Source organism: Terrapene carolina, unplaced genomic scaffold (genome assembly GCF_002925995.2).
Source record: "Terrapene carolina triunguis isolate 2854851 unplaced genomic scaffold, T_m_triunguis-2.0 Scaffold96, whole genome shotgun sequence".
Taxonomy (NCBI): Eukaryota; Metazoa; Chordata; order Testudines; family Emydidae; genus Terrapene; species Terrapene triunguis.
The window spans coordinates 17716601-17733681 of NW_020664447.1; the positions used below are offsets into that span (position 1 = coordinate 17716601).

General features: G+C 41.8%; 1 protein-coding gene across 1 annotated transcript in view; it reads right to left on the bottom strand.

Annotated features, from left to right (window-relative positions):
* SLC6A5 (solute carrier family 6 member 5) overlaps positions 1-17081 on the bottom strand; it is a 51581-nt gene that overhangs the window by 22766 nt on the left and 11734 nt on the right. The window contains exons 8-10 of the mRNA XM_024211178.2: positions 11803-11937; positions 8596-8699; positions 5651-5775 (exon numbers count right to left, since the gene is read on the bottom strand). Of these exons, the coding sequence (XP_024066946.1) occupies positions 5651-5775; positions 8596-8699; positions 11803-11937 (364 nt within the window). The remainder of the gene's footprint in view (positions 1-5650; positions 5776-8595; positions 8700-11802; positions 11938-17081) is intronic.

The following is a 17081-nucleotide window of genomic DNA, read 5'->3' on the forward strand; positions in this document are numbered from 1 at the left end:
TGTATGCAAGCCCAGCATCCTAAAAATAAAGAATTACCTATTGGTTTACTATATCCTAACTGCACCTCTTATGTCTCAGGAGAAACTTTAGAGTCCAGCTGATTATGCTTCCAACACTACATACTACCACTTCTAGTCTATGGAACAGCAATATACAGAATGAACCAATAAGAGTGTCTCTTTCTTTCATCACCTTGTTCCTTCCATTACAATTTTTTTTTTAATTGTAGCAGCATTGATAATATAAAAATATCACTGCTCTGGGAAAACATATGCTTCAGTGAAAGACTGGTGAATGGAACAGGAAATGCTTCTATCCATGTCACTGGCAATATTCCCCATAAGTATGATAGGATTGTTGAATGTTACAGTTTATGCTACCTATGCTCCATTTGAATCCTGCAGCTCTACCAAATGACCCAGGGCACTGAATGGAAATTCATGCTCATTAACACCTACTCCGGAAAGAGCGCTCAGTAACTGCAAACTTTACCAAACTTCTTGATTTCTGTGTTCCATTCAACTCACTAATGCAGCCTTTGAATCAAGATGCCCATCGGTTACCTTAGACCCTGTTCTGAGCTTTGAACTGCTGGATTTATCCACACCATAAAGCTGTCAGAAAAATAGCTTAATGTATACACATTAATGCAGCCAGAGAAACATCTTCATGCCCAGGAGCCATGAGTATGTGACATTCACTTTTTGAACTCTTCAGTCCTCCTTATGTTAGGAGCCTCTTTGTATTCTGTGCTATTCTCCCTCCTTCTCTTATGACTCACTGAGGCTGTTCTTCATTTTCCTCCTGTTCTTGGAAAGGATTGTATGTGTGCTAAAGGTTAATCTGACTTAATACGCTTTTAGCATTCCCACATGTACACAAAAAGATCAGTGATGGTTGCATATTTATTTTTAATCTGCAGCTTGTGTGCTCATACACACCAATTGTGGCAAACTCATCTTGTCTTTCCATTTGAAATGTTCCAAAGGACTAGTAGTTTTGGCTTAGGAGTCATAGTGCTGTGCCCGATGTTATTTAAGAGCTCTCTTCTGCTTTGGACAGCATCCCTTCCCTTTGTCATTTTCATCAGACCATTACTTGTTGCCAGTAGTCATTAAGTAGTACAGCAAATAAGTCAAAAATGCTTCAGTGCAATGTCATACTCAAACCACAGCAGCCATATCCAGTCAAATGTAGTAAGCAAATAATAAAAATATCTATTTCAAAAGTAACCCAAAGACCAGTGCCTCTGTGGGGAATATGGAAATTAATATGGAAATATGGAAATTAATGAATGTCACAAATGGAAAAGTAACATTCCCTAACTGGAAGTGGATGCAGAGGGGGAAAACAGATCATTAGTACACCAGTCACAGAATACACAACAGTACCTTCCATTCAAATGAAACTGGAAAGAAACAAAAAGGACCATTAAGCTTCACTGCATGAGAAGGATGTCACACATACTCCAGCATATATCCAGGAGAAGGACATACCAAAATCGTGGGCCCTTGACGTGAAAGAGAACAGCATTCAAGGCTCATGAGATTATAACTAAGGATGGTCACTAGCTACAATCCCCCTGGTTTCAGCTGCCTTCATTAAATATAAAGGCAGCGCACCGTTCCCCAGATGCTATTGTCCATTATTATTTGTATTGTGGTAGTGCTTACAGGCTCTAATCAGCATCGGGGTCCCATTGTCCTAGGCAAACATATAATGGAAAGATGGACCAGGTAGAAAACCAACAAACTTCTACTCTTTTGATATATATGTTAGTATTTGAATAAAGCTGTAATCCTTGAATTCCAAAGCTAAATATCCCTCAGATTGTGGGACATGCAACATCTTATCGAAAAAATGCTTCAGTTCTCTCTTTTTGTAACTTCTGCAATATGCACCGGAGCTCCTAGGGAAAAGCACTCTTTGCGGTCTAGACATAGTACATTGCAAAATGTGTCTCATCATGGTGTATGTGGTTACAAAATAGATTAGTGAATTGGGTTACTTTAGGTAGGGATACTGAATGAGCCTAATGAATAGTTTTACTGAATGTTGCAACCATTGACTTATATACAGTGTTGTAGCGGTGTCAGTCCCAGGATATTAGAGAGACAAGCTGGGTGAGGTAATATCTTCTATTGGACCAACTTCCATTGGTGAGAGTTACACAGAGCTCTTCCTCGGTTCTGGGAAAGGTATTCAGAGTGGCACAGCTAAATACAAGAGGATCACTTTGAATAGTCCCTTAGTTTATCGTAAATAGTTATCATGTATTCTATCTGTTCAACCTTATATTTAGGGCAAGGTAGGAAACGGTAGAGATGATCCCCAGAGGGGTGGGAGGATAGGTGCAGTATATGAATCAGAAAGGGGAATGGTTTGTGACTCTCGACCAGCGGGTCAAATCAGCCATTTAGAAGAAGTGACCAACTGTGATATAACTGTGGAAGATGGCCCGTTCTTAGGGAATCTAGGTTTCTTTCTCAGAAGTTGTCAGTCAGACTCTGGACTGATAGTGAACTGGGTGAGACCACTGAGCTGCCTATGACTTGCTGTGTGTTCTTCTTGTCACAGATAGGTAGATGCCAATAGATTGCAAGGTTGCTCAAAGATTCTAGGGAAAGTAGAGGGACACATTCCTGTCATGTAGAATATCCAGTAAAGAATGTTGAGATTTTGGTATCTCTCCCAGCGGAAACTCTAGGACCTCCGCAATCCTTTTCATGAGATCCTGAAAGGTCTTGAAATCATCCATGTAGGATGGCGGGAGGGAGAGGATAACAGCCTTGTCTAGTGAAGAGGACGATTTGTGAGAAGGTGGAGTCTCCTCCTCTGCACCTAGCTGTTGCTCTTCTGGGGGTCCTTCCAGTGGAAGGTGACCTGTTACTGATGGCGTTGTTCTTACTGGACCCTCTGCATGAGAGCATGCTGTAGAACTAGTCACCATATGGGGCCCAAAAGTTCCAATGAGCCCACTGTGATGGGACACAAGGAAAAAGGGACAAGACCCCGTGTTTGCTCTTGGCAGGGTTGCTGGGTCATTTGTTTGCCGGGGGCGGGGCGGGGGGAGGCTCTTCCTCAGGATGCACCTCGGGGAGGGAGGCTGGAAGGGCAAGGTGTTGGAATCCTGTGTTGGAATCCAGAGGTCAGTGATGGAGCAAGAGGTGTCGGTACAGGGGGTTTGGTCAATACTGGAGGCCAGTGAGGGACCAGTAAACACATCAGTACCAGCGGTCGAGCCTTCGGAGAAGGATGTGCTAAGACAAGTGGATAAGTCAGTACTTGGAAATCCCTCATGGTGTCCCTTGACAGATAGGGTTCAGTAGGCCCATGGGGGGGAGGGCAGTGACCACATCATACCAGTGGTCAACCCTTCATAGAAGTATGTGGAAGGACTGGAGCCTGTCAGCTTCAAAAAGGGTAAGTCAGTACCGGCTGACAGTCCTTCTTGGTAGCCCTCAACAGAGGGGATTCTGGCTTTTCCAGGATGCAGAGGTCTTTGTGAGAAAAGATCCTGGACAGTACTGGTGAATCTGGATGCTATTTCTCAGGAATCAGCACATCAGGCAGTATCATGGATGGTTCCATGCACATTCTACTGTGGCCTGAAGAAGACACCATTGTCAATAGCTTCAAGGCCTTGGTCTTGGAGGACTCCTTAAGCTTAGAAGTCTTGGATTCTGGTACTGATACCAATGCCGCTTGAGATTGCTTACTGGAAGGTTTCTTGATACGCAGCATGCTCTTCTTAGGTGGACCCAAGGTTTCAGTACCAGAGGAGGTAGAAGCCTCAGCATACCCATACCAGGATGCAAGGTTTCCTTTTTCCCCAGGTTGAGAGGATGACTTCCCTCTTCTCTGTCTTCCTTCTTGGAGAATGGGGTCTCTTCCTTTTGGATAGTCTGGAAAACTCTGAAGGGCTCCCAAGGTTTGTGCTTAACATAGCTAGAGCTGGGGCAGTCACAGGAGCATTCTTAACAGCTCAGGCAAAGTTTTGGGGATAAAGGGGTGGCCCTTGAACCATGCAGGCCACAGCTACCAAGGGCCAAGCTGAAACTGAGGCCCCACCCAGGCAAAAAAAGAATGGGGGGAAGAAATCCCACCAAAAGCACAAAAGTTGTGCTAAATAAGAAAAAGGAAATGAGAAAGCTGTATAGCTACCAAGCGGACACTGCAACACTCCCTCTCAAGCCACAGGCAATTGAGAAGAAACTGGAGCAGCGATGCATCCATCCCTCCCTATATATCCTTGTTCTGAAGCAAGATGATCCATAAGGTGCAGGTGAAGACCCACAGAAACTGCTGACAAAAATCTCTGATCAGAAATGTACAGGCACATGCACATCCTGATGTGGAGCACCCACAGGCACAGTAAGTTGAAGGAGAATAGCATTTATCCCTCTGTGAGGCTATTATAAGATCCTCTCAACTTCTTTTCTCTGTCCTGGCCAATAAAGCTCTTACCCTCCTACCTCCCATCCCATACACAATCACAGACAAAGCACCAATTCACCTGTCACTTGTACTCACTCCATATTCACACACACACACACACCCCTCTGTCAATCCAATCCATACCACTTCCAATTTATGACCACCCCACTCCATTAGCCAGCCCTGCTCACAAACCTCTCCCTAGTTCCACATTTCAGAACCTCATGTTCCCAGCTTCTGAACTGACCCCTAGCTTAAAGACCCCTCCCTCACATCTCACCACCAAATCAGCAACCCCTTTTAACTGTTACTGGATCTGGGAAGTGCTTAACATGCACCACATCAACACAAGTCCCAGACCCTGGAAATAAAATCTCTAAAAAGCAAGCCAGGTGATTGAAGGATGCATATTTGTAACATCACCTGGAGAAAACCCCCTCTGCTAGGCAGCTTTCCCTACTTTCCTGCCTCCTGGGTTGTAAGCAGCCAATTTGAGCTGCTGCAGGAAGCCAACAGAGCTCTCCTCCATCCTCTTAGGACTCCCCTGCCCCTCCCCCCCACACACACACCCCAATCTCACAGGAGAGGAGTAGGGAGCGGAAAGAGTCCAGCAGCTCTGCTCCTTCCTTGCTCCTCCCTTCCTGTGATCAATGGGATGGCTACTTGGGCCTCCCTCCCGGCAACATCCATCCTGGGAAGGGGGAGAGGGGACCCTGTTGCAGCCCTCCCAAGCATCAAGGGTGAGGAACCCCAGCAGCTACAGGAGAAGAAGAGGTGAAACCGCAGGGGAAGGGTGCAGAATTGACGGAGGGAGGAGGCAAATGTGCAAGTGATGCTAGACACCCTGCCCACCCCCCACCCCTCTCCCACACACGCTTTCTTCAATCTACTTTAAGCACTGGGTCTGGGGGAGCAGAAGCAGCAGCAGTGGGGGACAGACTGTGTCTGCTTAGAGTACATATAAATTTCTGTAGGCTAATCTGAATTAGTCCTGCCGGGGGCCTGAAACCCACAGTCTTGCTTTGTTCTGCTGCCTATACTGCAAGAGGTCCTGGTATGGCAACTGGACTCCTCCAGCGCACACTGCAGCCATGCTCCCCTATTCCAACTGATGCATGTTTGCAGTGCAATAACAATACAGTTAAAGACAGATCATTGAATACATTCATACACATTTCGGAAGCCGTTCTAAGCAGGGGGGGAATACTGTACCTTGGTCTGCCACATCTTCAATATCTACTTTGAGTTCATTTGCCATGAAGCCAATAACTGAAAAGATGACAAAGCCTGCAAATATACTTGTGGCGCTGTTGGTGCATGTGACTATCAATGTGTCCCTGAGGAGAAAAAGACATGTGCCAGTTTGCTTTAATATGTAAAAGAGAGCTTTGTAGACAGTAGATGTGCTTCAAGTAACAAACGTGCACAAGCAATAAGAATATTGAAAAAGATACTTCCCACCCACCCACACATCAACCCCTTTTTCAAGGGAATGTAGTGCTGGTGAAAGATGTCAGGCTGACCTGGAGACAGAAGTCTTTGGATGAGCAGTAGCCGCAAGAAGCATCAGTACAAGATTCCCTGCACTGACTCACCAATGTAACTCATCAGTGTTCTGGAGAGAGCTTCTCAAGGGCTAAGCAGGACGTTCAGTTCTCTTGCCCTTTCAGTCTTTGCCTCTTCTGTTGAAACTGCCTGATAAAGCTATGATGAATTGTGATGGTGGGGATTTTATTGTTTGTGATGTGGATACCTGTCCAACAGATTTTGTGTAGGTCGCCAAACAGCCATGACTTTCAGTCACTGTTAGTCTTTGCTGAATTTAAACCAGACATCTCAATGTGAAGCTTTCCATATCCTGTATCATTCCCCCAAGCCCCTACATCTAGTCCCTGTTTCAAGTGCTTTCTGATACAGTGTTTATTATCTTTTCAGAGTTGTGAGGAGCAGCCTCAGGAGATGTGTGTGCCCGAGTAGTGGGCTTTATTCTTTAAGCATGTGTGACTTTATAAAGGAATCCATAATGATCCCCCTTCAGAGTTCTCACATCCTGGCCAAGATGTCTATTCTGCCATTAATACAGTGTCAGACTCCCACTTCGAACTCTATGAATAAAGAAGCCCCTGGTCAAAAATTCAAACCCTGGAAAAAAGTTTTTCCAAGTTGGCATTGAATTGCTCACAGTCTCACTGCCATTTACTCATTAGACTCAAGAAGAAAAGCGATGTAGAAAGCGGTCAAGATCCACACTGAGCTGACAGCATCCTGGAGTCCCTAATGGAGCATCCGTTAAACAAGATAATACAATATATGATCATTCTTCAGTTCTGCTGAAGGTAGATAACGTTCTGTTTGGAAGGAGATCACTGTGTGCTAATCTCATTCCAAAGGAAGGGTTTTGGCTGGGACAAGCCTCAAAAGGAGTGTGAGAGAGAAAGTAGGAAGCATTATCCATTGTTTCAGTTAAATGGACATGATCAAAGAGTTTTTGTAACACATCCACTTAAGCCCAAAATTTAGGGTATTTAAGCAAGACAGTTATAAATGGTTTCATGAAGTTTAAAAAAGAAATGTAAGTAAAATAATTTTTTTAAAATAATTTGCCCTTGCCATACTAGAATGAACCAATTGGAAAACAAAACTGATTATATAAAGAGAAAAACTGACATGCCTTATTTTACCATCCAAGCTGTGTGAAATATAAAATTAAACCAATAGGTGAAAAAGCACTAAGCTTCTTACATTTCTTTCAGCTTTAATACTATGAGATTTATTAATAACGTAAGAATTTTTTCCAGGTTTTTCTTTTTAAACTTAGTAGTGTACCTTTAATTCTGAAGTTCAGCAAACATTTTCCAAATACATTAAGCCATTAGCTAATTAATACACTAAGCCACCAGAACAGGAAGATGACATATTTTGTTTTCGCACCTGCATGTTTTCCTTATGTTTTGGAGCACTGTTTTTCCAAGGTTAGAGGAGTCCAGACAGCACTAATAAACCCAAGACATGGGCCCAAGATTTTTAAAAAACAAAACCTAAAATTAGAACTCAGAGGGTGCTGTTGAGCCCTCAGCTCTTTTGAAAAATCAGGCCACATATTTAGGTGCCTAATTAGGAATTTAGGAGACTAATTTTCAGCTTTATTTTTTTTAAAAATCTTGGTCCAGGGACTTAAAAAGATACACAGAAACATACTTACCGGGTTGGTAAGTAGTGCCAAAAACGTGCTAGATGCTTCACAGACATTAAGGATAAGGTCCTTGCCCTAACAAGCTTACAATCTAATGTCTTGATTCAGAAAAGTACTCGAAGATACGCTTAAGTCCATTCCTATTCAGGACAACACTTAAGCATGTGTTTAAATGCCATTCTGAATAGGAATGCTTTCCTGGATCAACATCTAATCACTCCTCTGGAAATCAATGGGAGTTTTGCTTCAATGGAAGAAGGACTGCTTCTTAAAAAGGCAGTATCAGTGAAGCAAAGGGGGGCAGACCAACGTAACAGCAAGTGAGTTAATCGTTCTCATAGGCATTGCATCCATCTTAATAATGACGCTTTTTTAAATGACCATTTCTTTTATAGGTTTTCTCAGTAAAAAACTAATCTGAGTGAAGACAACTTTTTCAACCAACGAAATAGAACTTTTTTTTTTTTTTTTTGGAAGAAAGTCTCCTAAGTTTGTGACCTTGGAGAATTTTTTTTTTTTTTTAACGTAACATTGGTGTAAATGAAACTGCAAGAGTAATAAGCAGCCTTGTTAGAAACAGGAATCACGTAAGTAGAAACTGAGTGTTACCCACTCACACATCTCTCAATACAGCATGTCCCTCACCTAATTGTAATCATGAGTTGCTCTTCAGCAGAGATTACCAATTGTGCTGGATTTCATGACACTGCCCAGAGTCCTTGACAGCTTTCTGGATTGCTTTTCATCCTGGGACTGACTGCTTGTAATGAGAACAAATGTCCCACAGGGACTATGGTGAGCTCAATGCACATTTTGGGAGTGGTGGATTTTGAAATTAAAAAAATACAACAAAAGGAGACCCTTTCCAGCCAGATTTCAACAAATCAGAGGTAGGTCACATTTTAGATTTAAGCTACTTGATTGTGTGTCTTGAATAATATTGATTGATTTAACCTCTCCATACCTGTAGCAATTATTATGGAATTTGTTATATGAAGAGAGAGTAATTAGACCTCCCCACGCAGCAGATAATGAGAAGAAAATCTGAGTGGCAGCGTCTTTCCACACCTAAGAAAGCACAGGAGAAAAAATAGTGTCAGCTTCAGTGAAGGGTTTTGGATGGCTAATGAAATCAATGGTGCCATTAAACATTACAGTTAAGGTGTTAACACAAATGGTTTAAATAAACTCAAACACAATTGATGTTAAGAAGACAGCAATTTATGGCCAAATTCTGCCCTCAACTGGATGGTGCCTATTTGATAATTGCACATTAGCTTGAACAAGAACGATGCACCTACCTGAGGACAGAATATAACCTTTGGCAAATATAGAAAACAGATAATCAGTGAATTACATTCTGTATAAAACAGAATGGATTTACCTGTGTTCAACAAAGAAAATGCAGATCTAGAGAGAAAAAATGTTCAGTCAATACCAATAGATTATCTATCATATCCCCAAATCCAGTCAAAATGGCATTTTCTCCTCTTGATGCAAGGAAGTAACTCCACTTTGTGTTAACTAAATTACACACCATGAGCCAATTCAGCTCCAGTTTCAATGGGAGTTGTGGGCACTCACCCGCAAGGTCTGAATTTCATCGTATCAGAGGAAAATACACCTGGGATCAAGGCTTTTAAAAATAAAAATATCAGACACTATCCATGCTATAGGTCATTACAAGTCATTTTCTACAGAACATGGGCACAGGACTCAGATACATTTATGGGCCTGATATTCAAGTGCTTAGCACCTGTAGTTAGGGCCAAATTTTCAAAAGAGATCAGAACCTCATTTAGTACAGCAGGTGAACATTTTTCAAATGTTTGATAATTTTATTACATCAAAATTTTAATATTTGATTTTCAACACAAATAATTGAACCAAAACTTGTCCAAATGTTGGGTTTTGTGTCCAGCAATAAAAATGATTGTCATTTTTATCATAACTGAAAAATTTCATCATATTTTCAAAATATGCTTCAATCCCAGCAGCTCTCACTGTGACACTTGTGGCCAGATTTTCAGAAGTTTTTTGGAAATCTGTCCACTTATTTCAGTGTATAAACTGGAGTTGTGTGGAAAGGATTTACTACTCACAACAACACAGGGTTAAAAACAATCCAATATAAGCAAAGTAGCTATGAAGAAAAAGCCACCCATAAAACCTAACCAGAAGGGAACAATTTTCCAGCTGTGTTTCAGATACAACCAGTGTCCCAACATCATGTCAGGGAAGATGATTTACGTCCTGGAAAATTGGCAGATTTTCTGAGATCTCAGCAATTTGAAACCAAAATCTTGCTACAACACCTGAACTGATTTCAATGTTAATTATCCGAACCTGAACTCCAACCCTAGCTCAGACTTGAATTTGATCGTTAAAATCTAACCTAAACTTAATATTGTTCCTCCATGGCCCATCTGCAAATCAGTATCAAAGTAAACACATAATACATGTACATCTTTGATGTTTTAATTTACTAGCTGCTCTAATAAAACTACTTGTTTTCAAACATCAGTTCAAACTGTATGGGAGGGAGCCATGTTGAAAGCTGAGAAATAACCTTTCTTCCAATCCTTTCCAGTTCATGTTGTAGTGTTTTTTAGCAGTACATATAATTATCAAAAATTCTTCAGCCCTAACCCTTATATATAGTTAGGGGTTCTAGTTACCTATGATATTGGTTATAACAGATGTTCTATACCTGCACATTTGCACTTTATATAAAGCAAAATTACTGATGGAGCAGAGTTACATAACCTGATCTGATAGTGATCAAAGTAGGATTCACTTTTCAGAATAATCTTAATTTTTTCCAGTGTGTATTAAATCATGAACCCTAAAGTAATCTACAAAAAACAACAAACCTATAAATCATGCAAGTGTGTTGTATTATTAATAGGTTAAAATTAACCAAGAACAATTTCAACATCAACTCAGTAAATCTGTATTTTCTGAATATGTATTCATAGATTCCAAGGAATAGAAGGACCATTGTGATCACCTAATCTGACCTCCCCATAGCACAGCCCATAGAACTTTCCTAATTCCTAGAGCAGATCTTTTAGAAAAACATCTTAAATCTTGATTTAAAAATGGTCAGTGATGGAGAATCCACCACAACCCTTGGTAAATTGTTCCAAGGATTAATTATCCTCACTGTCAAATACCTACAATTTATTTCCAGTCTGAATTGGTCTAGTTTCAACTTACAGCCATTGGATCATGTTATACCTTTCTCAGCTAGATTGAAGAGCCTATTACTAAATAGGTGTTCCCCATATAGATACTTATAGACAGTAATCAGTCACCCCTTAACCTTCTCTTTAAGCTGAATAAATTGAGCTCTTTTAGTCACTATAAAGCATGTTTTCTAATCCTTTAATCATTCTCGTGACTCTTCTCTGAACCCTCTTCAATTTATCAACATCTTTCCTGAATTGTGGGCATCAGAACTGGACATGGTGTTCCAGCAGTGATGGCACCACTGGCAAATACAGAGGTAAAATAACCTCCCTACTCCTACTCCAGATTCCCTTTTATGTATCCCAGGATCGCATTAGCTCTTTTGGCCACAGCATCACATTGGGAGCACACGTTCTGCTGACTAGCCACCATGACCCCCCACATCTTTTTCAGAGTCACTGCTTCCCAGATAGATTCCCCCATCCCGTCAGTATGGCTTATCATCTTCGTTCCCAAAAGTATACATTTACATTCAGTCATATTAAAACACACATGATTTGCTTGCCTCCAGTTTACCAAGTGATCCAGATCACTCTTTATCAGTGACCTGTCCTCTTCATTATTTAGCACTCCCCCAATTTGTGTCATCCATCACACTTCTATTCTGAAACACCCTGCTTGGGGAAGTCACCTAAGATATACATAACATATTCCAATAGAACATGACATTTTTTATATATATATACACACACACACACACACACACACATATATACACACACATATACACACACACACACACACACACACACCAGTCAATCTAACATAATGAAACATGCAATAAATTAGTGAGATGAGAACAAGATTCCACAGATGACTTTTTCGAACACCAGTACTCCACATCTCAAATATGTTTGTAATAAGTCTGATAGGGAAAACAAACTCATATAAAGTGTTATAAGTAGAATAATGAGCCCACCATAGCATCAATTAGTTTCTCCCACTTAGGCGTGATGAAGTACCAGATTCCAGCCCCAGCTCCTGGCAAGGTTACTCCTCTGATAAGCAGGATGATGAGCACTACATAAGGGAATGTAGCAGTAAAATACACGACCTAGAAAGACCACAAAATGTTATTGATTTGGATCTATATGAGGAGACAAAAATAAGAGTGGTCCACCACTGCCTCGAAATAGCAATTTCCCAGCCACATACACGGACACATTAGCCCAGAGGAGGAGCAGAGTGGGAAGACAACAGGTTTATTTCCCAGGGATCCTGACAATGTTACACCACTTCTTGCTAGTGGCAATAGCAAAGGCACTAAAGATTAGGTGCAGAAAGCTGGGGTGCTAGATAGTTAAGGGGGAAAGGAGGAGAGATAAAAGTTGGAGTTTACAACCAAATTCAAACATCCTGAGCTGGTGTAAATCAACATAGCTCTATGAGAATTAAGTGAGCTATGCCAATTTACACTGGTGAAGAATCTAGTCTATCTCATTTTCCAATATTGGCTAAATCTGCAGTGTTTTGGTTTGCACTTCTTAAAACTTTTATAGAATTAAAACATTAATTATGGGCCTGATCCAAAGCTCATTGAAGTCAGTGGAAATAATCCCATTAACTTTGGATCAGGCCCTAAGTATCTAATGGCCTGAACACATTTGATCTATCATTTAATTATGAATTATTCAGTACACTGATATGTAGAGTTGTTCCAGTTGATTCTATAAAAAAAGCTGAGTGAGTCAAGATCTCCTAGAGGCTATGGTGTAGGGTCTAAAAACTGAAATCTTTTATATCATGCAGCTCCTGAATCTCTTATTGGGACTGAGATCATCCACCTCAACCCCCTTAATTGAGATAACTTTAGAAAATACCTTCCCACCTTCCATCTCACTTGAACCCACTCTGAGATCAGCAATTGCCCTCACTCTTACTCCATTGGTAGCCTACTCCTCTCTGTCTCCTAAGCTTTTGTACAAGGAACCCCTGCTGGAGAGTTTCATTGGAATACATGGAGCATCCATGGGCCATATCTTTGATATTTTTTGTCTCATTGCAGTGTTAATATAAAATTATGATTGTGCCAAAGCATAATCATTTATACAGTTCATAACCATGCTAAAAAGACAATACGATAAAATAGTTTAATTACCAGATAAACTCTAGTGCTGGGCAAATAAATTAATGAAATAGTTTACTCAACAAATTTCATCTCTTTTTTTTCAGCCTACAAACAGATCACAATTTTCTGTATTTACTCATTCCAAATTCTACATAAATTTCAATAGCAAATAATTCTGGCCCCTGGTCATTTGGTTGTAAATATTTAAAATTTGTGCTATAATCGTTATGTCACATGACTTTTAATAAGACATATCCTTAAGTCATTTTTAAAGGGAATTCATAGAATCATAGAATCTCAGAGTTGGAAGGGACCTCAGGAGGTCACCTAGTCCAACCCCCTGCTCAAAGCAGGACCAATCCCCAGACAGATTTTTGCCCCAAATCCCTAAGTGGCCCCCTCAAGGATTGAACTCACAACCCTGGGTTTAGCAGGCCAACGCTCAAACCACTGAGCCATCCCTCCCCCCATTTAAGCTCCTTAATCACTTAGTTATGAAAATATGTATAATCATAGAATATTTGTGATCATGGGATGTGTGGAAGAAACATCTTAATGAAAACGCAATCTCAAAATCTGTATTGACTTTAATGACACTGGAAGCATTTTTCATGGAACTTCAGTCAATAAACACTCAGCACATTATTAACACAGTTATAGATAACGTACATTAATATGTCATAATTAATATTGATATAAATGTATAACAAATGAATAAGCCATCACTAACTGCGTGTTTTGAGGTGTTTCTGGTTAGGAATCTTGATATTGATCTCTTCCAAAAAAATAAATTTGAAAACGCCAAAGATTTTGAGTTGGCAGTAGACATCGCAGCACTGAGTTATTCCCAAAATAGATACACACCTGACTGGAAAGTCCAAACAGTAATACTGTTTTCACTGAGTAATAATTACTCATCAAAAAGGAACATGCAGTTGCAAAGCTTATGATGGTGGCCAGTGGAAAATTTCAGTTAAAAGAAAAATAAGATGCTGCAGTTTTCAGATACCTGAAATATGCCATTTTTCTAATTAATTCAGGTGAAAAATAAGATTGCCACTGTATGGCTTCCTAATTCAGTGCACTGCTTCCCGTATTATGTTAGACAGCCTTTGCAGACAAATATCTCCAATTAAAAAGTAAAATAGAAAAGGGGATAATTCTATATCCCTTTCTTTTATTTCATCCAAATTGCTTTTAAGATCTGAATTTGGCTTGTTCTATTTGAAAGGTAGCATGATTAAAGAGTGCATTCTACCAAATGAACGCCCCACCCCAACTGCACACAAAGGACTATTATGAAAACCCGAGGCACCATTCATCCCTAATATAACTCCTCTAATGTCAGAGGAGTAACACTAGACATGAATATGGCCAAGTAACTAGAAAAACTGGATGGCTCAGCCTTTCATCTCTAAGGGCTTGTCTACATGAGAAAGTTGCACTGCTTTAAAGGTTTCATTTTAAACCTATTTAAGTAAATTGGTACAGAAGTCTGCATGGGCACTCATTTCAGTTTAGCTGCAGCTTCAAGCCAGGTCACTATAGACCTCCCCTTCCAAGGTATCACAAGTCTTTCAGGGTGAACTGTCCCAGGCAGTCCACTCTCCACTGCCTGGTCTGTGCCACTTCCTCAGTGGCTGGCAGGAGAACGCAGACCCACCCTCTATTCTGGGTACCAGCTCTGGGGCCCTTTGATCAGCAGCCAGGGTCTGCACTATCCTATACCTTGGTGCTTTTACCACCTTTCTGGCTCTCCCCCCTCTCTGGGTTTGCCAGCTGCACAACTGTAGGCTACTTGCCTCTATAGCCTCAAACACATCTCCCTTCTCCCAGGGAGTGACTGCAAACTACTTCCCTTGCAGCCCCTTTCTGCTGTCAGCTCCTGGGCTTTATCGAGCCCCACCTGTTCCTGTTCAGCTGAGTCTTGTCCAATTGTCCATCTCCTCCAGGTGCAACCTAGGCAGTTGGTCTATCTAGCAGCCTTAACCCCTTCTGGTCTTGTGTGGAGTGGACAACCCATCACAGTAAGGAAGCCAAGAACTCAAGTGGGTTGGAGACTGAATGACCCTCTTTTCCTACAGGAGGTGAACCCTACAGGACAGGCTTGTGGCAGATTGGTAGGGCCCTGGAGCTTTATTACTTCTGGCCAGACTGAACCTGTTCTGTGGCTACATGGAGAATTTCAATCTCCAATGCTGACAAGCCAGAGTTTTTCATGAACTCTGGGTTCATTAAAAAAATCAGTTTTACTACTATATGCAAGTCTCAGTTTATTCATTTCTGGATCTTCTTTCCCACACCCTTGCCCACACCCTTCACAAAGCAACTTTTCCCATCACACCTGGAGTGAGAAGACCTGCTCCCACCCCTGGAAATTCCAGCATTGCCAACTTCAAGAGATCAAAAATCATGAGTCAGACTCCCAAAAATCATGAGATTGGCCTTAAAATCAGGACATCTTAAAAAAAGATTATATTGTATTTTTTAGGTCAGTCTCTTGATTTTTGAACTCCCCCATGGTGTGTGCATGTGACAGTTAACGTTGCCCACTCCCCGACATGTACTGGTGATTGTAGGCCTCTGCTGCAGGAGCTCTCACCCCCACATCTGCCCATCTCCTGTCCAGCAATTAATCCTGTCTCCCAATCCCCTATCAGTTTTCTTCCCACCCAACCCCTCTCAGTTCAGCCCCATAGCCCCTATCACCACCACTCAGTTCATCTCCCCTACTGCATCAACCCCTACCACCCTCAGCTCATCCTTCCAGCACTCACCCCATTTGCTCAGAACCCAACATCAGTACAGCCCCCTCCACCCCATCATCACTCATCCTTTCATTTCAGCCCCTCCCCTGCAGCCTCCAGCCTCACCTCTGCTCCTTAGAGTTCTTCCCCCTCCCCAGGCCTGAGGGTGCTGAAGTGGGGATCCCTCTCCCACTTCCCAGGCTAGCGGGGGAGCAGCCGCCCGGGGCTGTCAGCTGGAGCCCTGGCTGCATCTGGGGCGGCTGATAGAATTTCTAAGTAAAATTAAGCCTCACTTTTAGAACTCTACATGTCAAGCTTTTATTCCAGTTGATGCTTATTTGAGGGTTGGCCCTACTCTGCTCCTATCTTTCTCAGATGAAGTTTCTCTTCCCTGCTGGGGTGTAGCCAGCTGTCTCTTGTTAGCTTGATAGCTTTGTATATCTGATATGTAAATGAACTATTATTTTCTTTCAAAGTACTTTGGAATTATCTGCCCAGTGGAGAAACTACATTTCTTTGTTTAGGATGGGGTAACTCCTGTTTGATTGGAAACACATTTGTGCAGTGGCTGAAAAAAAAATCCTGACAGAAAGTTCTCCCGTGAGACATGAATGGGGTTTAATTTTAGTTAGAAATTGTACCTCTTGTACTCAAGTTGCAAGAGTTGTCGTGTCTGAAATTCCACAGCTACGCTGTAATGACTGTTTCCTGAGAAACAAGGGGTGTCTGGACTCAGATTTGAACTTGACTCCCCCAGTTTATGAAGTGAAGTTGCTTAATTTTCATGACGGCAGAAATGATTGTCACTGCATAGACATTTCCCATAATTGCATAAGAGTCACTGTAACTTTCATTATGAACACTGAACAGAAATATGAAAGGTTGTCCAAGTCTCCTGGAACCATAATTGCCAAATACATTAAAAAGAAGTGGATCACTGTTAAAGCCTCTGCAGATCTGGGAGTGAACATCCCACCAAAAATATCTACCGATTTCCACTGGCTTTCTAGTCAATTGGGAATGTAGGAGCAAATGCTAATAGAACATTTCACTGAAATTTAGTTATCAGGGGTTCTCAAAATTCATTGCACCCCCTTCTGACAACAATTACTACACAACCCCAGGATGGAGGACCAAAGCGTGAGCCCGCCCTAGCCCAGCCGCCCCGGGAGGGGGGGGAGGGCAGGCCAAACCCAAGGGCTTCAGCCCCAGGTGTGGGGGCCTATAACCTGAGCCCCACCACCCAGGGCTGAAGCCCTTGAGCTTTGGCCCCAGGTGTTGGGGCTTGCACTTTGGCTTCTGCCTCGGACAGTCGTGTTTGGGCTTGGGTTTCGGCCTGGACCCCAGCAAGTTTAACACCAGCCCTGGCAACCCCATTAAAAC